Source organism: Hyla sarda, chromosome 7 (genome assembly GCF_029499605.1).
Source record: "Hyla sarda isolate aHylSar1 chromosome 7, aHylSar1.hap1, whole genome shotgun sequence".
In the NCBI taxonomy this organism is placed as follows: Eukaryota; Metazoa; Chordata; class Amphibia; order Anura; family Hylidae; genus Hyla; species Hyla sarda.
In genome coordinates, this window is record NC_079195.1 from 123492895 (window position 1) to 123519825 (window position 26931).

General features: G+C 41.0%; 1 protein-coding gene across 2 annotated transcripts in view; it reads left to right on the plus strand.

The window, feature by feature from the left end:
* The window catches only part of SYNPO2L (synaptopodin 2 like), an 85888-nt gene extending 61952 nt beyond the window's left edge, over positions 1 to 23936 (plus strand). For both annotated transcript variants that reach the window (XM_056530668.1, XM_056530667.1), the window contains exon 4: positions 21213 to 23936. In XM_056530668.1, the coding sequence (XP_056386643.1) occupies positions 21213 to 23461 (2249 nt within the window). In that variant the 3' untranslated portion in view covers positions 23462 to 23936. The remainder of the gene's footprint in view (positions 1 to 21212) is intronic.
* The last annotated feature ends 2995 nt before the right edge of the window (positions 23937 to 26931 follow it).

Genomic DNA, 26931 nt, shown 5'->3' on the forward strand with positions numbered 1-26931 from the left:
GTACCCCTTTAAAGGTAGCTCTAGTCACTGTTTCATTAAACTGATGCAACTTTTGCAGACTATGCTTTTTAGAAGAAATATGAGTTTAGTACTTTTGCACGTGAACTTAAATATGTCCAATTCAGATTTAGACAACTCTCTGATGTACTAGCTAAATTACTTGAGCTAACTAAATAAGGATTCTCATGGGGATGAACTTTGGCAAAAAAGTCTGTAGAACTCCACTCAGGTGAAGTTCTACTGACTTACCATATGGGCACTGGTCCGATGAAAGGCAAACCGAGATCAAGTGTGAAGACAACAATGTCCATGTGCATCTTAACATTTAAGAAGAATGATAAAATGCCAGACAATTCTTGCAGCGGGATCTTGGGTTAGGCACAGGCTTGACTTGATAACAGCACTAGTGAATATCTGGCCTATTTGTTGGAGGTATGCCTAACATTAGCTAAACCTAGGCCCACAGATTTGTAGTAACCTTGGGAATGTGAAGGTTGACAGAGGCTGAGGAACTGACATGCACCAAGCTAAGGCCAGGGAAGAACTGTACTAGAGAGAACAAGATACACTTCCATTCTCAGACTAAGGGGGTGAGTTGGGACTCCTGCATTAATTGACTAGGAGTCCTACATGTGACTGTGCAGAAAAAACTAGAAAGGTACATATGCAATGTAGAAAATACTGTTACTTAGACCTTCAGCACCTAATGTACTTCAGCAAACCTCAGCCACCCGACTGGTCTCAGTATATATGTTAGCATTTAATATGTTATAATATATTACAGTATATGAACCAGACAATACATTACTTTTTCTTTACATATATTCACACAACACAGACTCATTTGATAAGAACATTTGATATAGGCTTACAGCAGAAGTGTGAGGAGTTTGAGCTCATTTGGCAGCTGTTATGTGCATACATTTGTCCTTACCAATAGTCCCAAACATTGTTGTTATAAGTTACAGCACAGTTGTACACATAGCAGTACAGTTGTTCACATTGCAGTTAGATATTAAATGTCCTCTGATGTTCACTCTATAACAGTAATTGGGTATAAAGTGTTCTCTTCATCTGTAGCTGTAAATAATAAATATTATTTAGTCCATATACTGTAAACTGTATATTTTTGAAGCTGTATATCATTATATTTAATTAATAAAAAAAAAGCTTTTAGAGTGTTTTCTAGAGATGGGCGAATCGAAGCTGACAACGTTTAAATCGTTCTGAATTTCATGAAAAATTTGATTCTGAACGAATCCGAAGTTCCTCGCGCTTTGTGGTAACAAATACCTTCATTCACTACATTTGTGCAGGCCGGGGGGCTAAAATGGCGGCTACACGTGTGAGGACATGGGGCAAGGAAGTCTGGGAAGGTGGATAGGTGGGATCACCCTGAATCACATGGCGGCATGCAGCCTATCAGCAGCTAGCCAACCCTGTGATGTCACAGCCCTATATATTTGGCAGCCATTGCCGAAGATGGGCATTTCCATTTTGCCAAGAGAGCAGAGACTGTGTGTGCGCACTAATCAGTGTTACTGACAATACAGATCTTTACAGCGGTGAATCCATTCACCTCAAAATCGCATTCGTTCTGGCTAGAGAGAGAGCAGACACTGTGTGGTCACTAATTAGCGTTAGTGACAATACAGAGGCTTACAACAGAGTGATGAGAAGAGTATCGTGGGAGGAGGTGTTGCGAGCGTTCAGGCTCCTGAAACAGACACGGTTGAGGAACTTGAGGATGACATCAGTGACGTACAGACACAACTTGATGATGATGAAGCCGATCGCACTTGGGAGTCGGGTGCAGAAGGGGCTTCATCATCATCAGGCGAAGTGGGTGGCAGGTTGCCTGTGAGGCAGCAGCTGTGCCAGCAAGGTGGTAGCATGGTTGGGAGTCAACAGGTTGGCATCAGTGGTAAGTCTGGAGCCAAACGTGCCCAGGGTAGAGCACCTGCTTCGCGGCAGCCTACCTGCCTGGGAGGTAGTGGAGCAGGGGTTCCTGGAGTCGGCGGCTGTAGCAGTCAGTCAGTGCTGACTGTTGTAGGGGGGGGGGGGGAAATCAGCTACTTGTGGTGTGGCAGTTTTTTGTCAAGCATCTGGAGGACGTTAACATGGCCACATGTGAGATATGTCGGCAGAAGGTGAACCGTGGCCAGGATCCCCAAGTTGGCACCACGGCCCTGCGTCAACATATGCAATGTCACCATAAAGCAGCCTGTAAGGACCATGGTTCCGATGTGGTGGTCCAGCCTGCTGCCATCTTCTGTTGGTCCAGATTCTCATGCTCCTGCTACTTCTCGTCAGTCATTCCGGCAGCAAGCCATCACCGAAGCGATTTCCAAGAGACAGCAGTATGCGCCAACACAACCAACGGCGCAGAAGCTGAATGTGGTCCTGTCCAAGTTGCTGGTGCTGCAGTCCCTCCCTTTTCAAGTGCCTCCCTTGGTGGACTCTGCACCTTTCAGAGAGCTGATGGTTTGTGCCAAGCCGAGGTGGAGAGTCCCAAGCCATAATAAATTTTTGAAAAAGGCAGTACCAGCCCTGCACAAATATGTTCAACAGAAGGTGAGCCAGTTATTGAGATTGTCGGTTTGTACTACGGTCAGGGGCAATACATCCTTTACGGCCCTCTGGGTGAATGTGGTTCCTGCACAGCCACACCAGCAAGTTGGCCAGGTCACGACGCTTCTGCCTCATCATCCTCCACCATGTCCTTAGCCTCCACTGCACTGACAAATCACAGTGCCTCCCCAGCATACCAAGTGTGCAGGGCATAGCAGTGTTACGCTGTTCTTCACCTGGTTTGCCTTGGCGAATGGAGTTACACTGGAGACGAACTGCTCAAAGTGATTCAAATCAGGGCTTTCTCCACGACAACTGAAGATGCGAACCATGGTGACCGACAACTGGAAGAACATCTGGTCTGCGCTGCGTCAAGAAAGCCTGAGCATGTGCCCTGCATGGCACATATGTTCAATCTGGTTGTCAAGCAATTCCTAAAGTGTTCCACCCATCTGCAAGACATCCTAAAAAAGGCAAGGAAACTTTGGCCGCTCATGCATTGCAAAGCAAACCCTCTTTGAGCTGCAGTGTCGGAACAGTATCCCCCCAACATAGTCTGATATGTGACATTTCCACCCATTGGAATTCCACCCTCCATATGATGGACCTATACAAACAGAGAAAGAACATCAACGAATACTTGATGATCCAAGTGGATAGGGGTACTCCCCTGTGTAACTTCGATGTCAACCAGTGGCAGCTCATATATGACACCTGCCGTTTGCTCAGGCCCTTTGAGGAAGCCACATTATTAGTCAGTCACCAGGATTACGGGATGAACACCGTCATTCCACTGCTTCATTTCCTACAACAGATGGTGGAAACAATGGCTGGTCAGGGCACTGGAGACATGGCGGCCACACCTCACGGCCACATGAGCCCTATGGGGGCTAAACTGGAAGAAGAGGAGGAGGGGAGGGGGACAGTGGAGCACAGGCAATGTGTAGCGAAATGGGTGTTTTTTATACTCATCTGACAGGAGAGGAGGAGCAGGAGCAGCCAGAGGAGCTACAGGGTGATGAGGGAGACGAGACAGAGGACCTAGACACACCATAGCAGTATGCAGTGGAGATGGATGCAGGGAGTCACTCCGAGTCACTTGCAAAAATGGCACAATTCATGCTCACTTGCTTGCGTAGTGACTGCCGAATTTTCACGGCAGCGGGATGACTTCTGGCTCTCCACTTTGTTGGACCCTCACTACCGGCACAAAATGGGGGCTTTTTTTACACCCGCTGAGAGGGAGGAAAATCTGACCTACTGCAGAGACATCCTACTTAGTTGGGCGATGCCTATCTGTGCTATCGTCCATCCTCTCGCAGGTCTGACTCGAGGGCCCACTGTGCTCACTTTCAACTCTCATAGCTACTGGGGAGGGGTGGGGTGGCAGGAGCAGTACCAGCTCCATCAGCAGCAGCCTGAATCTACAGTCGCTGATGAGTAGCTTTCTTCACCTGCATAGTGAAGCAACTAATCAATAGCAGCAGGTAGACCTTGAGCAGGACCCGAACCAGCAGGTGGTGGCATACTTGGAGATGACCCTGCCAACCCACATTGAAAATCTGCTGGACTTTTGGGCAGCCACACTGGATTTGTGGCCGCAACTAGCAGAGTTTGCCCTGGAAAAGCTGTCCTGCCCGACCAGTAGTGGGGCATCAGAGCGGGTGTTTAGTGCAGCGGGGGCCATAGAAACACCAAGGAGAACTCGCCTGTCCAAAAATGTGGAAAGACTGACCTTTGTCAAGATGAATCAGGCTTGGATCAGCCAGGATTTCCACCCATCAATGCCTGATGCATTAGACTAGATTATTCATGGTGCCACACCAACACTTTGACAAAAGAGACTGGTTTCTTCTGCCTACCTGCCTCAGCTACTATTCTGATCCTGCCACCCACCTGATGCCACACATCTGATGCCAGTTTCACAGTAGCAGCCGTGTTTACTTACATGTGCATGGCTTAATATTTTAGACAAGCATATGATACTGGCAGGATCTACCCAGTATCCCTCCCGGGTCAGGCCTGCACAACTGAGAGGGAGGACAAACTGACATTGTACTGCCATATAATCTCATACTGCTGGTGGCACATTAAACTAGCTAACCTCTTAAACTCTTTAATCTCATAAATCTCTTTATTCTCTTCAACTGTGATGCCATATGGTCTCCCGACCCTGCTGCCACGTCCAGACTCTAGCATTCTGCTCTGCTGCAGTGATTCTAACAGCAATGCCTTTAATCTGCATGTCGTACTGAATAGCAGTCTTATTTCACTACCCCAGCACACTCCCTATGCGTGTTACGACAAGGCAAAGTGTTCTACACCCCTCTTGAGGCTCTCTGTAGCCTGGAAATTGCCATTTTTAATAGTGATTCGCCGGCTCTCTGTAGCCGCGAACTGTCCAGAGCAGGAGAGGTTTTCTATGGGGATTTGGTCCTACTCTGGATAGTTCCTAAAATGAACAGAGGTGTCAGCAGAGAGCACTGTGGTCTGACAGAAAGAAAATTCAAAAAGAAAAGAACTTCCTGTGGATCATACAGCAGCTGATAAGTACTGGAAGGATTAAGATTTTTTTAATAGAAGTAATTTACAAATCTGTTTAACTTTCTGGCATCAGTTGATTTAAAAAAAATGTGGAGTAAAATCCTGTGGAGTACCCCTTTAAATCTTTACTATCTGACTTTTAGATGTGCCACATTCTTAAGGAGCACAAGCATTAAATTACATTTGCCACAAAGCATTCCAACTATGTTTTTTCTTTGACTGGTGTAAGTACCTCCAGTTTTTATTTGGGTCAATATTCTTGTATGTTATCTGTAATAAGGTGTTTGCATGTTGTTCTGGACTAATTCTAGTTTTCATACTAGACTACTGGCAACATAGGGGTCTGTTTTGCCCACCTACAGACCATGACTGCAGCATATTAAAGGGGTACTCTGCCCCTAGACATCTTATCCCCTATCCAAAGGATAGGAGATAAGATGTTTGAACCCGGGGGTTCGGCCGCTGGGGACCCCCGTGATCACTCCTGCTGCACCCCCGTACATCAGCAGCCTGGAGCTATGTTTGCTCCGTGGCTGATGACGGGCAATACAGGGGACGGGGTATCGTGATGTCACTGCCCTGCCCCCTCGTGACATCATGCCCCGCCCCCTCAATACAAGTCTATGGAAGGGGACATGATGGCCATCACGCTCCCTCCCATAGGCTTGCATTGAGGGGGTGGGGCTGTGATGTCAAGATACTTCGTCCCATGTATTGCCTGTCATCAGCCACGGAGCAAACATAGCTCAAGGCTGCTGATGTACGGGAGTGCAGCGGGAGAGATCGCAGGGGTCTCCAGCGGTGTGACCCCCGCGGTCAGACATCTTATCCGCTATCCTTTGGATAGGGTATAAGATGTCTAGGGGCAGAGTAGCCCTTTAAATGAACCTGGTTGATTTAGTCTATTTCAACTGTATTATCTTTTTCAACCAAAATATATCGCTAAACATATCACAATAAATGTTAATTACATTTTTATTGTTTAATAGCTCTGGTCAAAAATATCAGTGGATTTTACATGAATGCCCCAGAGTCATTCATTAAGTCATTATTTGCACGCAAAAAAATTTTTACACAATTTTTATTGACTGAAAGGGGGCAAAGTCACTGTAAAAGGGTCTTGAGTAAAGGGAGATGTGACTTAAAGGGGTACTCCGCCCCTAGCATCTTATCCCCTATCCAAAGGATAGGGGACAAGATGTCAGATCGCTGGGGTCCCGCTGCTGGGGACCCCCGGGATCTCTGCTGCGACACCCCTCTATCATTACTGCACAGAGCACGCTCGCTCTGTGCGTAATGACAGACGATACAGGGGCCGGAGCATCTCGACGTCACGGCTCTGCCCCTTGTGACATCACGGCCCGCCCCCTTAATGCAAGTCTATGGGAGGGGGCGTGATGGCTGCCACGCCCCCTCCCATAGACTTGTATTGAGGGGGCGGGCCGTGGCGTCATGGGGGTGGAGCCGTGATGTAATGATGCTCCGGCCCCTGTATTGCCCATCATTACGCGCAGAGCGAGTTTGCTCTGTGCAGTAATGATAGCAGGGTGCCACAGCAGAGGTCCCGTCGATCTGACATCTTATACCCTATCCTTTGGATAGAGGATAAGATGCTAGGGGCGGAGTACCCCTTTAAAGGGGTACTACGGTGGAAAACTTCTTTTTTTTTTTTTTTATCAACTGGTACCAGAAATGTAAACAGATTTGTAAATTACTTCTATTAAAAATTTGTAATCCTTCCAGTACTTATTAGCTACTGAATACTACAGAGGAAATGCTTTTCTTTTTGGAACACAGAACTCTCTGCTGACATCATGACCACAGTGCTCTCTGCTGAAATCTCTGTCCATTTTAATAACTCTCAAGAGTAGGAGAAAATTCCCAAAGAAAACATATGCTGCTTTGGACAGTTCCTAATATGTACAGAGATGTCAGCAGAGAGCACTGTGGTCATGATGTCAGCAGAGAGAACTGTTTTCCAAAAAGAACATAATTTCCCCTGTAGTATTCAGCAGCTAATACTGGAAGGATTAAGATTTTTTTTTAATAGAAGTAAATTACAAATCTGTTTAACTTTCTGGCACCAGTTGATAAAAAAAAAATAAAAAAAAATAAAAAAGTTTTCCACTGGAGTACCCCTTCAATATACCACATCACGTGCCCAATAGATACAGGTACAAAATATCAGTGGATTTGGACTGATTTACACAAATGCACCAGAGTTAAGTCATTCTTTGCACACAAAAATTTTTTAGACACTTTTTAGTGACTGAAAGGGGGCAAAGTCACTGTAAAAGGGGCTTGAGCAAAGAGAGATGCGACTTCAGATACTACATCACGTGCCCAATAGATAGTCTAAACATAGACTAGATAATTTAAGAATGTGGCAGATTCTTTAGCAGCTTTCGTAACTTTGATAATTCTGGCAGATTCTTAGTCTTTCTAGTCTAAGTTTACACTTAGTCTTTCTAGTCTAAGTTTACACTGTGTAAGAATAAAACAGTTTTAGTAAATATAGGCCATTGACAAAAAATTCTGGTTATTTACCCTATTTCATTTGAAATAAAATATACCTCTGCAAACATGCAGAAACCTGGTGGACCTTTTCACAGACATCATGTGAACATATTATATAGCATTCATTCAGAAGCATATTAGGAGTAAAGATGTTTGAAGTTTGTTCAGTGATTTTTTTCCTAATCTATGCCATCTGATGTGTACTATGTTTCGCCTGTTCATTTATCTTCAGCACTGCTCGGCCCTGCTCTCTGGGCGATGTGTGCACTGTAAGGGTTGACAGAGGAAGTCAGTAGAACCATCTTTCCCAATCCATACACCTTACATGCTGGACAGAGAGCAGAGCTGTAACGTCCGTTTCTGTGTTTTTGCATTTTTATGTTTTGGGTCCTGTTCAGACATTAGGTTTATGTCTGAACAGATTCTGTGGTTACCCTGGTTTGGGAATAGTTTATGCTTTCAGCCTATGGCATTCCGGGTGGAGTTATTTAGACCCTAGCTTTGCTGGAACTCTCTGCTGGTGATTAGATCTGTATTCTAACCATGTCCGGTTTATTGTGAACCTTAGCTATGTCTGTTTAAGCACATATCCTAGTCTTAGGCTGGGTTCACACTGCGTTTTTCAACTACGGTTCCCGCATACGTTTTCTATCAAAAACCGTATGGGAAAAAAACGGATGGAACAGTATGGGGAAAAGTAAACCGTATCCGTTTTTAAACAGTATACTGTTTTTAAAAGTGCATACTGTTCCGTCCGTTTTTATAGAAAAAAAACCCATACGTTTTTGAAAATTTTGTCCATTTTTAATGGGAGGGGTCTTGGGTGGGGACTTAAGGATTCAAATGCGCATGTGCAAAGTAAAAACGTATGCGTTTTTCCCGTATGGAACCATATACATGTGCGTTTCCGATTGACGTCCATGTTAAAAAAACGTATGCGGTTGCAGTACGGTTTTTAAACCGGAGACAAAATCGTGGTCAACCACGGTTTTGACTCCGGTTTAAAAAACGTACTGCAACCGCATATGTTTTTTTTTTAACATGGACGTCAATGGGAAACGCACATGTCCACGTATACGTTTTTACTTTGCACATGCGCATTTGAATCCTAAAGTCCCTTCCCAAGACCCCTCCCATTAAAAATGGACAACATTTTCAAAAACGTATGGTTTTTTTTTCTATAAAAAAACAGACGGAACAGTGTGCACTTTTAAAAACAGTATATTGTTTAAAAACGCATATGGTTTACTTTTTCCCATACTGTTCAATCTGTTTTTTTCCCATACGGTTTTTGATAGAAAACGTATGCGGGAACCATAGTTGAAAAACGTTGTGTGAACCCAGCCTTAACTATGTTATCTGTCCTGTTTTATATATAGATTTTAGCTTGCTTTGTTTTAGTACTTTTGTCGGGTTTTAGTATTGTGTATGTTCGTTCTGCATTTGCTTTTGTGTTGCCTTAGTCTGTCTTTACACTTTGCGTTGTGTCAGTCCTGTTTTTGCCTTGTTTATCCTGCTACTCCTAGGATAAAATCCTGCTCTGAGCCTTGGGCTAATCCGTCTATCTAGGAGTGAGGGAATCTTGTCTATGTACCCGTGTTTGCTTGTATTTAGTATTTCTGTTTCCTCCTAGGCCAGTATCCTGATCACTCAGTGGAGAGTGCCCACTGGCTAGGAGTCTATTTGGCTTCTCCTTGTTTGGAGTGGGGTGTCTTATGTGTTCTTTGTTCTCAGTCCAGTGTGAACAGTGCCCTTGATTTCCTGACTTGTTTTATGTTAGTATTATTTATCCTGCCTAGTTTGGATTTATTTATCTGTTTGTTGGTTCCATCATGTTCCTGACTTGTTCCCCAACTTTGTGCAGTTCTGTTTGCTTTGTTGACTTCCACACCAATGCACTTTAGCGCAAGGAAGGGACCGGCTCAGAGTTGTCATTTACCGCTAGGGTGTCTGGGCAAGTAATCAGGAAAAGATGTCTTAGGGGCAGCTTTAGGGCTAACTTCTCCCTGCCCCCCCCCCCCCCAATCATGACAATAGCCATGCATTGTCAAAGAGAAAAGAATGGTCAGGATCTCACTGATTAGAACTTCTGAAATCTCACTGTGATAAAAAAGCTTATTGCTCTCAGAGAGCAATAAAATAGCAGCATTGACTAACAAATACAAAACATGGCAAGCTTTCAAACTAACTTAAGCTCCGTTTTCGCCCGGTAGGTGACATCCTCTTAGCCTGTTATAACTCCAGTTAGGCTCCATTACAATAACGGACTTTAATGGCAGACAAAGTAGAAGAAAAGAAAAGAGCCATTAACGTCCGTATGTAACAGAGCCTCTTCAGTAGTGTGAAAGAAGCCTTAGAGTTCTTCTAGCATGATATGACAAAATATCTGAACAAACACAAATACGTAAACAGACACAAACAGACAGGAGTCAAAGTTCAGTATTCCTGGGTTTATTGTAATAATTCACATACAGCAATGAGTTCTGCTCTCAGCATGCAGTACAACATAAATGTAAATGTCTTTTACATCAGGTTCTCTGTACAAACATAAACTTACTTGCTTCTTATTCAAACTTGGCGGGTAAAGTCTGAAAGTAAGTCTTTTTGGTGTTGTGTAATAGTATTCAACTTACCTAGACAAGCGGATGTTAGCTTTAGACCCACATCTTTCTGCTACTCTCTGTGCCAGTGCTAACACATCTGTGAGATAAAGTTCACAGAACTGGAGTATGGGAGTGACGATACTCCAGCCCCTGTATCGCCCGTCATCAAGCACGGAGCGAAGTTTGCTCCATGCAGCAGATGACGAAGTTCGCTCCATGCAGCGGCGGGAACCCCCCAAATAAGACATCTTATCCCCTATCCTTTGGATAGGGGATAAGATGTCTAGGGACGGAGTACCCCTTTAAGTCCCAGAAATCTGATATCCCGTTGTTGCTGGACCAGATTCCTTAGATTTTGTAGTGTGTTATAAAACCTTGGGAGAGATATAGTACTGTATTCAATTTGAAATCAGAAAAAGACCCTACTGACTTTTTGTGATTTAAAATTGCCTTTTATTATCACAACTTTCATGTGTTCTTTATTATTTCCTGGACTACTAAAATGCTTAGCCAAAGGTAGATGTATTTTCTTATCTTGCTTTCAGTCTCTGTCCTGTTTCCCAAACTGGGTATTTAGTGCATAGAATCAGGTAGAGAGTGCTAAACTTTTTGTCATCTGGCTAACATGATACTAAACCCTTGTTTTTGCTATTTCTTTCCTTCATTATAACATTATCTAAATGATTTGAGCAACTAAATTCTATGAATACAGGATAAGTACTTAAGGGTAAACATGAAATGCATAAGTATGGTCATGTACTGATTTCGGTACTAGAGGGACCGCCTAGATTAGTCAGAGGAATCTGGTATCTTTACCTTTAACCACTTCAAGGAGGAATGGTTTATGTCACAGTTGGGGTCCCCAAAATATCAATTGGATGCAGCCATTAGCAGGTGCCACAGCTGCCTGCTGAGATGTGCTGTTGAAACCAGGTGTGAAGAGTAGCAATTCCCATGCATTCTTCGATTTTTTTGGTGCTGTGACTAAAGCAGGCATCGGTTATTATGGAATGTTTTAAGTAATGATATCACTGCTATTGTTTAATACATGATCACAGAAGTATTATAACTGCCTGGTAACAAATATGTGAGTTATGAAGAAACAGCTGAAAGATTATGGGCTTCACAATAATAAAGCTAATGCCAGTGATGAAATAGAACTTTCCTACCTTTCCTACCGTCACCTCTTATACATCTGGAGTGATGCCAAGACAAGATTGTTGCCAGCATTTCAGTAGCCAGCTAAATACTTTAGGAGGGGTTTAACTGAGACACAGTTCAGTCATAAGCTCTTAAAAACTTATACTTCACGAAAGATACGTCAACGAAATCCTGACCCTCACAAGCCTTTGTTCGGTAAGTAGCTGATGGAGTTCAGAATTTTTTAATTAGAAACTTTAATTTTGAATTAAAAAGTTAAAATTCTAAAATAAAAAAATCAGAATTTTTAGATAAAACATTGGAGTTCAGACATAATTTAATTTAGACTTAATTTAAATGAGGCTTAGTTTAAATAACACTTTTGAAACTGCCATTTTAGTCAGGATTTTATTATGTTTCTGCTTTTTTACACATGTTTACATGGCTTTTTATGGGTTTTAGATTTAAGATATTTCTTTACCTTAGTTTTCAAAGTGTTAACAGCATATGCAGTAGCTAAAAGAATCAGAACTTTCTTGCTGTAGGGTACAATTGTACATCTTTTATTTAACTTACTTTTATGAATTATATTTTAAATGGTTTCCTTTTTGTTGATAGCATTGATAGGGATGACCCTTATGTTTCTGATGACTGATCAATATATTAATACTAATATGCCAATATGCCATTGCTGATGCTGGAGAAATATATTTGTTAAACTACCATTAACCCATAAATCAGCTTGCAATCTGCTCGTGACTAAGAGACTTTGGAATGACGCCAGAAGGCCCAAGATGAGAAGTTAGAAGACAAAACATTTGAAGCAGATACGGATTGTATGGAAGGACAAAGATCTGTTTTTTTTTTCCAGTCTCAGAGGGAAAAGAGCCGCATAAATGAACTTTGGCCAAGAAAGGAATGGATGCTAAATATGCTAATATATACAGAGATAAAGCTCAAATAACCAATCAAAATGTAACATGATGATTTTGACATCATAATTAAACCTCCCTTTTTTGTCAAATGTAAAAACAATGTACTTCCATGTAATTAGACGGAACTCCTTTGGGGCAGCTGCTTAGCGAGTATGCTGAGAAGGAGATATACCAACATTCTGTCTGGTGTGTATTCCTTGTGCCGGCAATCAGCAGTATACAGCGGCAGTCACTCACATTTTAATGCCTCACCTCAGGCCATCCTTGACAGCATCATTATTTGCAGAATGTAAATATGTATGTTTACTATTGCAATACTTATTTCCTTAAAATTGTAATTCATGAAACCTATACCCAATCATGCAGCTGTTTAGCCTTATAGGTTATTTAAATCCCAATGAGCTGAAAACAATATTGTGAAGAAGTCCTAAAATATATCAACCCTTGTGTACAGGACAGTATCTGATAGGATCCATTACATTTGGATGGCAATGGCTATAAGTGTAGTCATCTCTATTTTTAGCAGTTTGTGTAGCAAACAAGACAAAGGAAAAAACAAAAGTAATGTTCATTGCTTTTGTCTCCTGGACCAGCTGGTTAATCATGACAAAGCATGATGGAAGTCCAGTGTCCTAAAAACTTGATCTCTTTGTTACAATCACTCACCAAATGCGAGCAAGAGCCTTAAGGGCTTGATACCGAATATGTTTACTAACTTTTTTTTTACCCTTTTTGGGATAAAATGGGAAAAAGGGGCCATTTACATTTTTTCGAAGGAGGGTCTTTTTCATATTTAAAAAAAGTTTTTTAACTTTGTTATTTTTTTTTAACACTTTTTATGTTCCTATAGGGGACTATTATTATAGCAATCAATAGATTTCAGATACTGAACAGTGCTATACATAAAAATACCCCCAGGTTTTTGGGAAAAATACCCAGGTCTTATAAGGTTTTTTTAAATTTTTTTATAAAAGAGTTTTTTTGGGCAATTTAGTGGTTTTATGGGGTTAAAATTTGGAATGTACTCTGGACTTGGTACATTGGGGTCAAATTATGGAAAATGTTGCACTGCGTGGAAGTTTGATACTCCCTGAAGAAGTTTTTGATTCAGAGGCCCGGATAATCGGGGCAAGTGTCACATTGAGTAGTGGTATCCTTCCGCATCCCCCTCCTGTTACACACTCTGCATCTTTTCTGGGATCGTCCCTTCTTTCCAGTGTGGGGGACTTCACCTGGAAAGTGTTGGCCTGGTACGATCCTGGCACCTATAACTTCAGTTCCTTGGGAAGTCCGGCCTGCTCTTTCCCGGTCGCCAAAGATCAGGACCTTTAGGACTTCTTCTTGGAACTGAAGGTATGTCCCTGTGTTGCCAGCTTACTGAGACAGTACAAAAGAGTTGCACATGGCAACCTGTACCATGTAGGCCGCAACTTTTTTGTACCATACCCGTGTTTTGCGCATGGCCATATATGACTTGAGGACTTGATCAGAAAGATCAACTCCCCCCATATACTGATTGTAGTCCAGAATACAATCTGGCTTCAGGACCGGTGTTGTGGTACCTTGCACAGGTACAGTTGAGCTGCCGTTACCGTGAATTGTGGTCAGCATAAGGACATCCCTCTTATCCTTATACCTGACCAGCAACAGGTTTTCATGGGTAAGGGCACAGAACTCACCCTTGGGCATAGGTGTCTGAACAAAATTTAAAGGGAGGCCTCTCTGATTCTTCCGCACGGTCCCACAAGCGGACGTGGATCTGGCAGCAAGGGATGTGAACAGAGGGAAGCTGGTATAAAAGTTGTCCACGTAAAGGTGGTAACCCTTATCCAGCAATGGGTGCACAAGGTCCCAAACGATTTTCCCACTAACACACAGAGTGGGGGAACATGCTGGGGGTTCAATACAGGAATCTCGTCCCTCATATGCTCTAAACTTGTAAGTGTACCCAGAGGTACTCTCACTTTGAGGGAATATACTGGCGGAAGATGAGTCTCCCTTTAAAACTGATAAGAGACTCATCTACCGAGAGCTCCCTGAGTGGTACGTAGGCCTCCAAACATTTGGCCCCAAAGTGATCTATGACCGGCCTCACTTTGTAAAGCCGATCATCATTTCTGCTGCATCAATGTTGTACCATTCATTGGACCAGGCTAAAAAAGAATCAGGGTGGTGGGCGATGAACTGCTGGGTGTACAGATTCGTCTGCTCCACCATTAGATTGACAAAGCTGTCACTGAAAAAATAACTAACATAGTCAATTTCAGTGAATCCAGCCGTGTCAATCCAGATTCCTGAGTCGCCAACAAACTCAGGAATCCGTGGCTCATAACGCTCTGGGGGTCTCCAGACAGGTTCACCGGAAGGGGGCTCCGGTACACTTGTCTGGGTGGTCGGACTCCATGCCACTCGTACTAGTGTCAGCCACTGGGTCACTTTCATGGGGGTGCGTGGCCTCGCCTGGCGGCGTCTCCGCCGCCGTACAGGGGACATCATCGCCTTTTTTCTACGGTGGTGGTGGTGGGGGGGGGGGGGGGGATTGGAGAAGTATGTAGTGTGTGCTTGGTGTAACTTTAGATATAATGGTGTGTGATTATAAATCCCACACCATTACATGGGGGGAAAAAAGCACTGCGGCCAAAAAAATAATGGGGGGGGGGGGGGCAAATGCAGCGCCCTGAACCCCTAATAGGGCCCGGGTCATGCTGAAAAAACTGCGGCAGACCCTTGAGGACCTATTAGGGGGTCGGAGGGGGGATTTTTTTTTAATTTTTTTTAACTTTTTTAGGTTTTTTTACATTCCTATCTGTCCCTTTAGTGTATTCTTTCCCTGCACTACACAGATGTCTTCTGCCCTGAGGGGCTCCGATCTCGGCAGAGGGGGGGGGGGGGTCCCTGGCTCATTCTTGCAGCTCTGCCTGCTGACTGAACTCGGTAAGCTGGCAGAGCAGCGAGAAGAGGTCATTAACCCCTCCCCTGCCGGCTGCTTTTGGCCGGACCAAAGGCAGTGATCCTGGGGGGGGGGGGGGGGGTGACTAAATCACCACCTCCACATAGATACAGGAGGTGATTGGGAGTGTATCCTACACTCCCGATCACCATGTATCTCTGGGTCAGTGGGTCACGTGACCTGCATCACCGGAATCACTGACATGGGGGGTCTGATGACCCCCCTGGGCATTTGTGCGGGGTGCCTGCCAATCAATATCAGCAGTCACCCCGAGGCAGGGACCGAAATTCCCACATGCATACCGGTCCGCCATGAGTCCTTAAGTACCAGGGCGTCATGTTGTACCGGTATGGTATGGGTCCTCAACAGGTTAAAGGGATTAGCAGATCTCCTCAGTCAAATATTCTGTGTCTGTCAACAAGTAGCTTATTTCTATCAATAATATAAACACAATTTATCTGTCTAGTGGCGGAAAAATCCATTTTGATCTATTACATTTTTAGCAGATATCGCAACATCTTTAGCCATTGCTCATGACATGTGTAAACATTTCAAATAATGATCAGGTTTTCTAGGCAGGATTTTTTTTTTTATGTCACCGGGTGCAATAAAAAGCTTTACATACATAATTTTTACCTGCTATATATGTTATTGATGCCTTTAACAGATCTAGTATGCAGCTTCCTTTAACTATTGTTATCAATACCTGATTTTGATGTCATAGACACTGAAGCATTGGACGGCCGATTGTGTCCTTGCTTTAACTTATTGTTGTACTGTACATATCTTATCTGAAGGCTTTACCATAAGTCTCTTCTTATTTTACATTTAGTCAGATAAAATGATAAGCAGTTGCCACATGTGGTCACTGAGACAGTGGAATGTGGGAACAGGTGATTTTGCTGCACATAAAGCAGTTTCTCTAAGTCCCTAGAATTAACACCATGATCCAAGCAATAATATATTTATCACCAGAAGGGTAAGATATGTATCAAAATAATTATTTTGCAACCAGATACCCATAACACCACTTAAAGCTTTATGACAGAAAATGAAGTGTCATCTGTTGTATATTCCATGTATGGTTTGTCTATGTTCAAGGCAGCTTTAACACCACAATTGGGAAATCCAGTGTCTCAAAAAGTAGGAACACATCACAGCATCCTCATGGAATAATGTCTCTTCTTAACATTATGCAAAACCAACCTCAAGTGTAAATCTTCTTTTTAGACGCCTAATGCCTCCTCCCCCCCATTCCTATAACTACTTTATTAAACGGAGTTTAAATAAAAATGTTTTTTGTAACTGACGGTAGACTGAGATCTTGAAAACCATGAGAAATTGCATATATAACTGCCTCCATTCTTTGTGGCATACTTTCGACAAGGTGCTGGAAACATTCCTCAGAGATTTTGGTCCATATGGACATGATAGCACTATGCAGTTGATATGTCAGCTGCTTATTCATAATGCAAATCTCCCATTCCACCAAATCCAATTCTCAGGTAGGCTGTTGCATTTAAACTTTGCTCAATTGCTACTAGTGGACCCAAAGTGTGCCCAAAGAAAATGTCCCTTACACCATTAAATACCCTTTAGTATGAACCGCTGATATAAGGCAAGATGGATTCATGCTTTTGTGTTATTTATGTCAAATCGTAAAACTCTCATCTGAGTGTCACAGTTGGAATAGAGACTCAAATCAGAGAATCACATCAGGCAACATTCTTCTAGTCTTTTACTGTTAATTTTTGGTGAAACTGTGCGAATTGTAGCCTCAGTTTCCTGTTCTTATCTAACAGCAATGCCACTCAGTGTGGTCTTCAGCTGCTGTAGCCCATCTGCTTCAAGGTTGTACATGTTGTGCATTCAGAGATGATATTCTGCATACCTTGATTGTAAAGAGGGAGTATTTGAGTTATTGTTGCTTTTCTGTCATCTCGAACTAGTCTGCTCATTTTCCCCGGACCTTTGGCATCTTTATGCTAGCAATTCTATAATTTATTTTTATTTTCTGGCAATGGTTGTAGAGAAATTGAAAAATTGTTGCAGTTATTTTTCTGGACACTTTATCAAGACTTGTGAAATAAATAGTCTTCCAAAATTACTGATTGTCTACCAAGGCCCGAGGGGCCTTGCAATTAGTAATTCAATTTTTTATTTTACATGAACTTTTTTCAATATTATAAACCTGGTGGTTGGTCAGAATGTGATAGTATAAGGGCTGCCCACATAATTTATGGGGTTGCCAACATGACAAAATCTCAGGCCATCCTATTTCCTTTTTGTAACTAGAAAATGTAAAATGTGGAGGAATAAGAAAAAGTAAGAGCACATGAGCAGGATGAGGTGTTGCCAAAAGATGACATGACTTAGGGGTTAGTGAGAACACTTCTTATTGTCTAGGTTGGCTTAGGGGTTAAATAGGTATTTCTACCACATCAATCACATTTTACATTAAAATAAATCAATACATGTCAGCCATTGAATATTATTGGCCTCTAGAATTAAAAAAGGCATGCTCAGTTCCTCCTCTACATTGCCTATAGTAGAAACTGAAGTGTTAGGGCCCACTGAGCAGATTCACCAAGGAATTTCCTAGCAGAATCTGCACCCCCAGAAATGAAGAGGATTTGACAATTATTTTATACTCGATACACAGTGGACAAATTGGGCTTCTCTGAGAGGATTGTGTCAAAAGAAAGAACATATTCATGCTTTCTGTAGAATCCGGATTGGAACTACTGACCTGAGCATGGAATAACAAATTCCCATTGAGAACAATGGGAGGCTGCTGCAGGTGGATTCTACTTCTAGCGGAATATCCATAGTGTGCATGGAACTATAGGACGACACATGCATTGTTCCATTATCCTAAAGGCATAGATCTGGGTACCCAGTGTACAGGAGAGAGCGAAATGTAGTTTTACATAGCAAAGTGGTAGGCTGCATTGGAACGCTTATTTTGCTTTTAGGGTCTCAGAAATAGAATGGTGCCAATAAGGTTAAGTTCAGAATTGGGAGCACAAAGGAGTTAGGAAGTGGATAAAAGCACAATCACAATAACAGCCAATCACAACCAATCACATCTCAGCTTTCATTTCTCAAATTGCTCTGGTAAAATAAAAGATACACTGGGATTGGTTGCTATGGGCAAAGCAGAGTTTTTGTCTTCGATTGATAACTCGGGGCAATGTGTTTACAGTTTACAGAACCTTAAAGGGTTCTCCGGCTGAAAACATTTTTTTGAAATCAACTCGTGCCAGAAAGTTAAACAGATTTTAAAATCTTAACCCTTCCAGTACTTATCAGCTGCTGTATAATACAGAGTATGTTCTTTTCTTTTTGAAATTATTTTCTGTCTGACCACAGTGCTCTCTGCTGACACCTCTGTTCATGTGAGGAACTGTCCAGGGCAGGATAGGTTTGCTATGGGGATTTGTTTCTACTCTGGACAGTTCTGGACATGGACAGAGGTGTCAGCAGAGAGCACTGTGGTCAGATAGAAAAGAAATTCAAAAAGAAAAGAACTTCCTCTGGAGCATACAGCAGCTTAGTACAAAATTGGCTTGGTCTTTAAGGTGTACCAAAAAATGATAGGGTTCTGTTCTGGGTGTGTGAAGGAATTAATGGTAATAACCCTGGTAGCCTATGTTGTTTTTATAAGCTAATGGCAATATCAATTGTCAAGGATCCCCTAGTGGTCTTGCTAGAAAATACAGGGTAAATACTAACATCCTTGGTGGTTTAGAGTAGATAAGGGGATCATTCCTATCAGTGTCCAGTGTAATTGTATTTTCTTTTCTGGCTCTGTACTGATTATAAGCATTTAGAAGGAATAGAGATGGCTGTGTGGCTGTGTCTTGATAAGTATGTAATCTGGGAACCTGGCTCTGATGGGCCTCTGGATCTGGGAACCTGGTTCTGATGGGCCTCTGATGCAAGTCCACTCAGCTCTAGCAAGTTGGTACCACTCTTAGATACTACATCTGTAATTTGCAGGCTATAGTATACTACAGTTGTCTATGTATAATATATATATATATATATATATATATATATATATATATATATATATATATATACATTTATTGTCTCATTCACAAACTAAATGTCATAGTGTCCTTTGAATGGTAGCTTTATTCCTAACAGGCTCCTCCGGACATGTTTGAGTGATCCAAGAAAAATATTGATTATTCTGTTGGGGTCTTTATGGATAAAAGAGGTATTTTAAGTGCATTGACCTCATGTTTCCAGGCTGGAATATATATCATTGTTTCACACTCCATGTAAAGGGGGGCTAAGGGGTTATGAAAAATTGTGGCTGGCGGAAAATATTTCTTACTCAACCACAGGCAAAGAAGAACATAGCTGAAGTGACAGGTGACAATGTCCATAGCCTGGTCCAGTGATAAGCCTCGGCAAATAAAAATAGACTCAATGATCTCATCAGCTTCTAAGAGCCAGTGAATCCAGCAGCTATGCCAGGGGAGACAAAAGTGGGGACTTAAAAAGGCTTGTAGAAAGGGCAGCAGAAGGCTGGAGAGATTTTCCTACTTTGGTTTGGCTCCAGCTTGGAGTACATTTGTCCCTTGTCGTCTCTTTATGGAACATTGTGACTCTAATGGTGTATGTGTCATGCCTGATTCACCGGTATCTTCCTACCACAGCACAGATAATCTCTATGCAGGTAATTCCCTATTATTTGTAACCAATATTATGCATTTTCCTTATTGTTTGTGTCTACATTGTTTGTATCCTATATGATTTGATATCACTTCAAAGGACTTCTTGTTCATTTCTCAGTGATTTGGCATGACCTGTTCTGTGTAATGTGTGTCTGTCAGTGTTAAGTGATCAGCTTGACAATTTGAAGAGCTTTGTAGGACAAGTGTATGTAAAGTGGACAGACCTGCTTAGTTGATATTTAACACTTCTCTGGATAGTTTTAATTTCATTGTGCTGGTCAGTAAATGCAAATCCTCGATAAAGGTTTTCTACAATTTTGTGGGAATTTGTTTTCAATATGAATATTTATATTATTAGTTACAGCAACAAGTTAACCATCATTGTGAAGGATGCCCTAAATTAATACACGAAGTATATTACCATAGTAAAACACATGAACTATTCAGTTGCTGGACTTTTGAGTGCTTGCTATTTTTGTTTCCTATAAAACTTTGCTGCGGGAAAAAAAATATTTTCTACACTTAAGCTATTCAGCTACAGCATATTTACACTTTAATGACATTGCCCAACATTGTACAGTGGTCTTCTTTGGAGAGGGGCTATGTATAACATATGTTGGAATGAAAATTTGCATATATATTTACATCACGTAACTGTATGTTTTACAAATCGAGGATTTTTAGCTGATTTCTCTTTCCTGGCAAACTACATTACATTTTGCATTTCTATACCCCCAAGATCTAACATACAGGCTAGATGTACAGATATCTAACATCATTACTGTAAGAAAATGTACTATATTATATGTCATGAGATCTAAACATTATTTTCAGTGCAATGCTTTCACTTTAATCAGTTTCTACATTAAGGATGATGTGCAAAGTCCCAGTTGACCAGTTTCATATGTCAAAAGTGACTATTGAGTTGCTCATGATTTATATAAATATAAATACTTCATACCGTGCCTCTTTTAGTAATGTCAAGTAGGCAGTTGTAGAAGGACACTTAAACAGTAGGAAGTAACAGTAGCACTAATGTTAAGAACACAAATCTATACATGTACTACACTGGCAACTTCTCAGCTTTATTGCAGGTGTTATTGTCTCTTCAGATGTCCTATCAATTTTTTTTTAGAAATGCCGTTAATTTAAAAACATGCATTGAAATTGAGTCTGTCTCTACCTATGTAATACATATGTGAAACTTTTACAACTAGATTAAACTAAATCTTTGTTATGTTTCCTTTCTTTTTTTCTCTTGCAGAACTTAACCGCAGTGAGAGTGTGCAGGATAAAAACGTCAAGGAGGCCAGAACCAAATGTAGAACAATTGCATCTCTGTTAACCGATGCTCCAAATCCTCATTCAAAAGGTGTGCTTATGTTCAAGAAGAGACGACAAAGAGCAAAAAAATATACACTTGTGAGTTACGGAAGTGTAGACGAAGATCGCTATATCGAAGACGAAGACGGGGTGCTTCCTACAAGTGAATCAGAATTTGATGAAGAAGGATTCTCTGATGCCCGTAGCTTAACAAATAATTCAGACTGGGACAGCACCTATATGGATATTGAAAAGTCCAAAATGGAATATGAGATACAGGAAGAAAAAGGTCTGAGTGAAGCGTCTGGAAAAGGGGCAGCATTGTTTGAATTACAAAGGCAGAAATCTGAACAGACAGCTGACAGTGCTCCCTCACAAAATCCTCAAGAGCATCATAAAACTCCAGTTGCTCCTCCTCGAAAATCAGTTGCAAATGGAAATGTTAGTCACGCATTAAATTATGATAAAAGCCAAGAGACACGGAGCTCAGAGAGTACCAAGGTGACAAGCACACAAATATCACTAACCCCTGCTTATTCTCAAGACCTACAAGCTCCAGGTCCTGGAAATGCCATCTTCAACAGGTCAGCAAGACCATTTACTCCAGGTCAAGTTGGACAGCGGACAATGGCTTCTTCTGTTGTATTCAAGCCTGCCTCGCCAAAAAAGATTGAAAGTTTTCCTGTGCAAAATGTTGCTCCATCTCCATTTACCCCATTTATAGCTGATGCACCTGCTAGTCCACAAAAAGCACCTGTAAGTTCTGTTGCATCCCTATATATCCCAGCACCAAGTAGGGCAGTGTCATCACCAGCAACACAATACCAAGAGAATCAAAAAGAGAACCTCTCAGCTTCAACAACACCACGGACTACTACTGCTTCCATTTATCTTTCATCTCCTTCTCGTCCATCAGGTCCACATACTGTTACTTCCCAGCCAAATATATTAGATTCTAGTCCTGTGACAAACTCTACAAAATCTCAGTTTATTAGTCCAGCACAGATTACACCTTCATATATATCACCAGTTAGCCAAGTAAACCATTCACCGGAGTATGTAAATTCAAGAGAACAGAGGATCTCTGTACCTATTGGACGCACAGGCATCCTAAATGAAGCACGAAGGAGAGGCGGTAAGAAACAGATGTTTGTTAAAAAGGAGGAGAAGAAGTATATGCCAAACCCAGAACTTTTGTCGATGGTGAAGAATATAGATGAGAAACCCAAACAGGAGCAACATGGAGCAGGTTTTGAATCTGGCCCAGAAGAAGACTTCCTCAGTTTAGGAGCTGAAGCGTGTAATTTTATGCAATCTTCAGGCCGGAAAATGAAAGTTCCTCCTCCTGTGGCCCCAAAACCCAGTTTTAAAACAACAGCAGAACAACTTGTAAATGGAAGCTCAGATGTGCCTCAGTTAAAGGGTAAAGGAGCAGAATTGTTTGCAAAAAGACAGAGTCGTATGGACAAATTTGTAGTTGACTCAGAGCGCAGATCTAGCTCAAGGCCTAACTCTAGGCCAAGAACACCATCACCCACACCATCACTTCCCTCATCTTGGAAATATTCATCTAATATTCGTGCACCTCCTCCAATAGGATATAATCCACTGGTTTCTCCATTCTGTCCATTAGCTGCATCAAAATCTCAAGTTGGCAAAGCAGATAGCAAAGTTAAAAAAGGTGCCAGTGGTAAACCACGAATGCAAGCTTTAGATTTTATGCGCCACCAGCCATACCAGCTGAACTCAGCCATGTTCTGCTTTGGGGATTCTGCTAATAGCCCTGATACTCCAAAAATGAGTTCCACTCTACCTAGACAAGTTCCTGTGAAAACTGCTAGAGCTCATGAGATTAAGCGCTTCTCAACTCCTACACCAATGTCTTCTTCTGTCAACATGACTCCTACAGTGCTAACTCCTAGATCTGCAACTACACTTGCTGAACCAGTTTGGAGAACCGACATATCATGCCAGCCTACGCCAACCAATATTTCTGGGCCTTCTCCCTTTTATGCTGCTGTCCAGGAAACTCCACAGAGGAATCTAGAATATTCAGTCTTCAGTCCTACTAACTCATTTACCTCCCCTAGATCATCAGTGTCTACAATTCAGGTGCCAAAGCCGAGATTCTCTGCAGCAAAAACAGGAATGCAGGCTAATATATGGAGACCAGCCAAAGTTCATTTCTGATCTTGCAGATTAAGCTACAGTGCTATCCACTAGTTGTCGAAAATACTCCTGTAATTACTCTTGGCTTTGCTGTCTATTAATTTGTGTGTATAACATACTTACTATCCTTACATTTTCCCCTAACTGATATTGACTTAAAGAGAAAACTAAGCAAAATGGATTATGGAAGAAGAGTGTGATATGCCTCCTGATGGATTAAAAAAGGACATGTGAAGAAGAGATATTCAAAGATAGCAAAACACAATGGGATAATTAAAACTGAGAAACTTTGGAGGAAACATGTTTGAAATAAACAGAATGTCACAGGAATGTAATATGAGAATCTCTATAAAAACAAGCAATGATGGACATTGTATCTATGCTGGTAGAAGTACAAGTTGTTGCAGTTAAAATATCTATGAGGCTTTGAATGTGGGATTTGGTTTATATTGTACCACCATTATACTAGAGGTGACATTTTACCTAGACATACATGTACCCAAAAACAGAATTATGTGACTTTAGTCACATAAATGTAATGCATGCAGTTTCTCTTTGGCACTATTGGAAATCTTCCAATGCCAATGTACACACGATATACTTTTCAATTCAGCCTTATTGCATTGTGTATGTTTGCATATTGTTTGCTTTTTGTAAACTGCAATAACAAATGATTGTACTTGCATGATAATTTTTTTCTATGGTGTGTGCATGCCTGTATGACACTTTTTCAGCACCACAATTATGTGTTTTATTTGCAAAATTTGAAGTGTACATTTGTTTACAAAAGTTATTTTTTACTCCCAAATAATTCTGATTAGGATTTACATGGTGTTGTAGTATTGAACTAAATGTATTAACTGTCTTTAAGATCCCAGATTCCCCTTTTTCTGTAGAGAAAAAAAAGTTACATAAATCTTATAGTTACTTTGCCTTTCATCGCATAACATTGAAGAACCATTTATTTGAAGTGATACACTTTGTTAAAAAAAATCCACAGTAAAAATATTGAGGCCAGACTTTATTTAATTTCACAAATATTTAGCCAACCTATACATGTATTTGATATCTGGAGGTTTTCACATCTGAATGTAAATTGTTTCAAAGGACTTTAATATTAAGGCCCTATTATAATATATGGGTCTTTTAGGAGAGCCGTCTGGTATCATATGGTTGCCAAAGCTACAACTACTCAATCAGAGGGTCTGTCTCCTGCTAACATGGCAATGTCTGTTTGTCAATAAACACATAAGGTTCACAATTGTAGAGAAAATTACCTTAATGAAACTTTGTCATCGGTTTCAACAACACAATGACCTCATAGGAAATAGTAAAAGGTACATAAATTTGAAAAAAAAAAAAGACCCTTTTTACCATTTTTATGTTAAGAAGAGAGGACTAGGAGACCTTTGCTGAATCTTCCCTCTTATCTAGTGTCCCAACTGCAAATGCATCCAACCATCCAGAAATATGCAGTCCCAACAAAGACACATTTGTTTTTGTTTCTGTACTGATGCATGTTGAAAAAACACCTTTCTGGTTACAGAGCTCATATAATGTGCATTTTCTGTTTTACAAATGCTTCTAAAAATCTTAATATCTAAAAGCGAATTAATATAATGCAACTACTTATATAAATATGTAAAGCTACATTAATCCAGTCAAAGCTAGCTTTTTTTTTTTTTTTTTTACCTATAACAAAGGTGCCGATATCCTGGCTAAGACAGGATGTTGGGCCACATCAGGAATAGTATTTGAAATTACATATTCACAGCACAGCACAGTTAAAGGTGTAGTCTTGTGACATATAGCTGGATATGTAATAAAAAATAAAAAATAAGTTATACTTACTGACCTCAATCCCTCCACATCTGCCATTCTGATGTCTCCTGGCCCCAACTTGTCACAGCAGCTTCTTGATCTATAGCTTCCTCCAAACTTGCAACGGGAGTGAGAGGCACTGTGTCTTGTTGAAGCAGCTTCTTGGCTCTTGATATTTTGACCCCATAGCAAATGTCTTCTCAACCTATTGTAGGATGCAGAGGTGTCTTGCCCCAGTTAGTAAGTGACTAAGCGGGCAGCTTCCATGGGGTAGAAATGTCACAGGAATCAGGAAGCTGTGGTGATGAGTGGGGACCAGAAGGTGTCAGAACAGCAGCTGCAGGGGATTGAAGTAGGTAAGTATGGCTTCTTTTTTATTTTCAGCCTTATATAAAATATTTTTGATAACCTTAGAGATATTATGCACTCTAGAGTATAGTTGTCCCTATTATGAACATGTGCTCAGTACTCTTCGATATTGATAATGAGTCACTACCTCCAACTTACTGGACTCTGACAATTTTCTGCCGATTTTGTATATAAGCAGAAAGATGTCAATCAGCAATGAGAGGGCAAGGGGAGCAGCTCTTCACTTGGTCTCTTATGTATAAGAAGAATAGTTGCATTACGTGATAGAAGTAATACATCATTGTGATCAGTTTATTTGTCACTGCTGTATGCTCATATAAGGCAGCACAAATCTAGTGACATAATACCTTTAAATATATAAATAGGATATCATATAGAATTGAATATAAATCAGAAAATAACTGATTATAGTAAAAAGCCATGATTAGGTTTCTGTTAATACAAATGTTACCTAATTTCTGACAATGAAGTCCCTTGCTAACAATGCTGAGATGCTTACTTTGATCACTAAAAATGCACTGAAATAGAAAATGACTAAGCATGTTAATGTTACAGACTTATTACTGCATTATAATCCATCGTTAGGAATCTACTGTTTAAATTATGAAGTTTAAGGTACAGGTGATGCATCAGCATTTATCTCCAGTATCTTTGGGAATTCACAGGTGTTCTACTAAAAAAAAAATTCCAATGTACAATTTAAAATGTCAATGAGGAGGACCAATAACTGGGACCATCAGTGATGTAGAGAATTAAAGAGTCCTGGCACTGATTTTAATGGAAAGATCACTCAGCAGCATGTGTAGGCAACTCCAAATCTATATTTACATGATACAGATTTGTTGACTGAAAATGAGTTCCATAGACCAGACTGAGTTTGTTTTTGAAAAGTGTACATGGATTTCTGCAATTCCGTTCACATGAATAGGACAGTTACACAAATTTCTGCAGCAAATCTGCCAATTGTGTATTGAACCTTTTGGAATCTGAATGATGGTAAATATTGCTGAGTTGAGTTTTTCTGCACTAATAATACCATTGACCACAAAAAAATTAATAAATAAATGCCTCTTAAAGTATAACTGGTGGTATAACATAAAACAACAATTTTAGACACTTCATGTTGAGGGTGTTAAGTTTTTTTCTAAATAAAAGAAATAGAACAGAATGGGGCGGGTGAGAAAAAGTACAAAGAGATGTTCTGCTTTTAAAGGGTTAATGACTCAGTTTATGTGAAGAATGTAAGGATGACAATAAGTGGCTTATTTTGTGATGTGAATAGTCAGTGTGATCAGATGGTT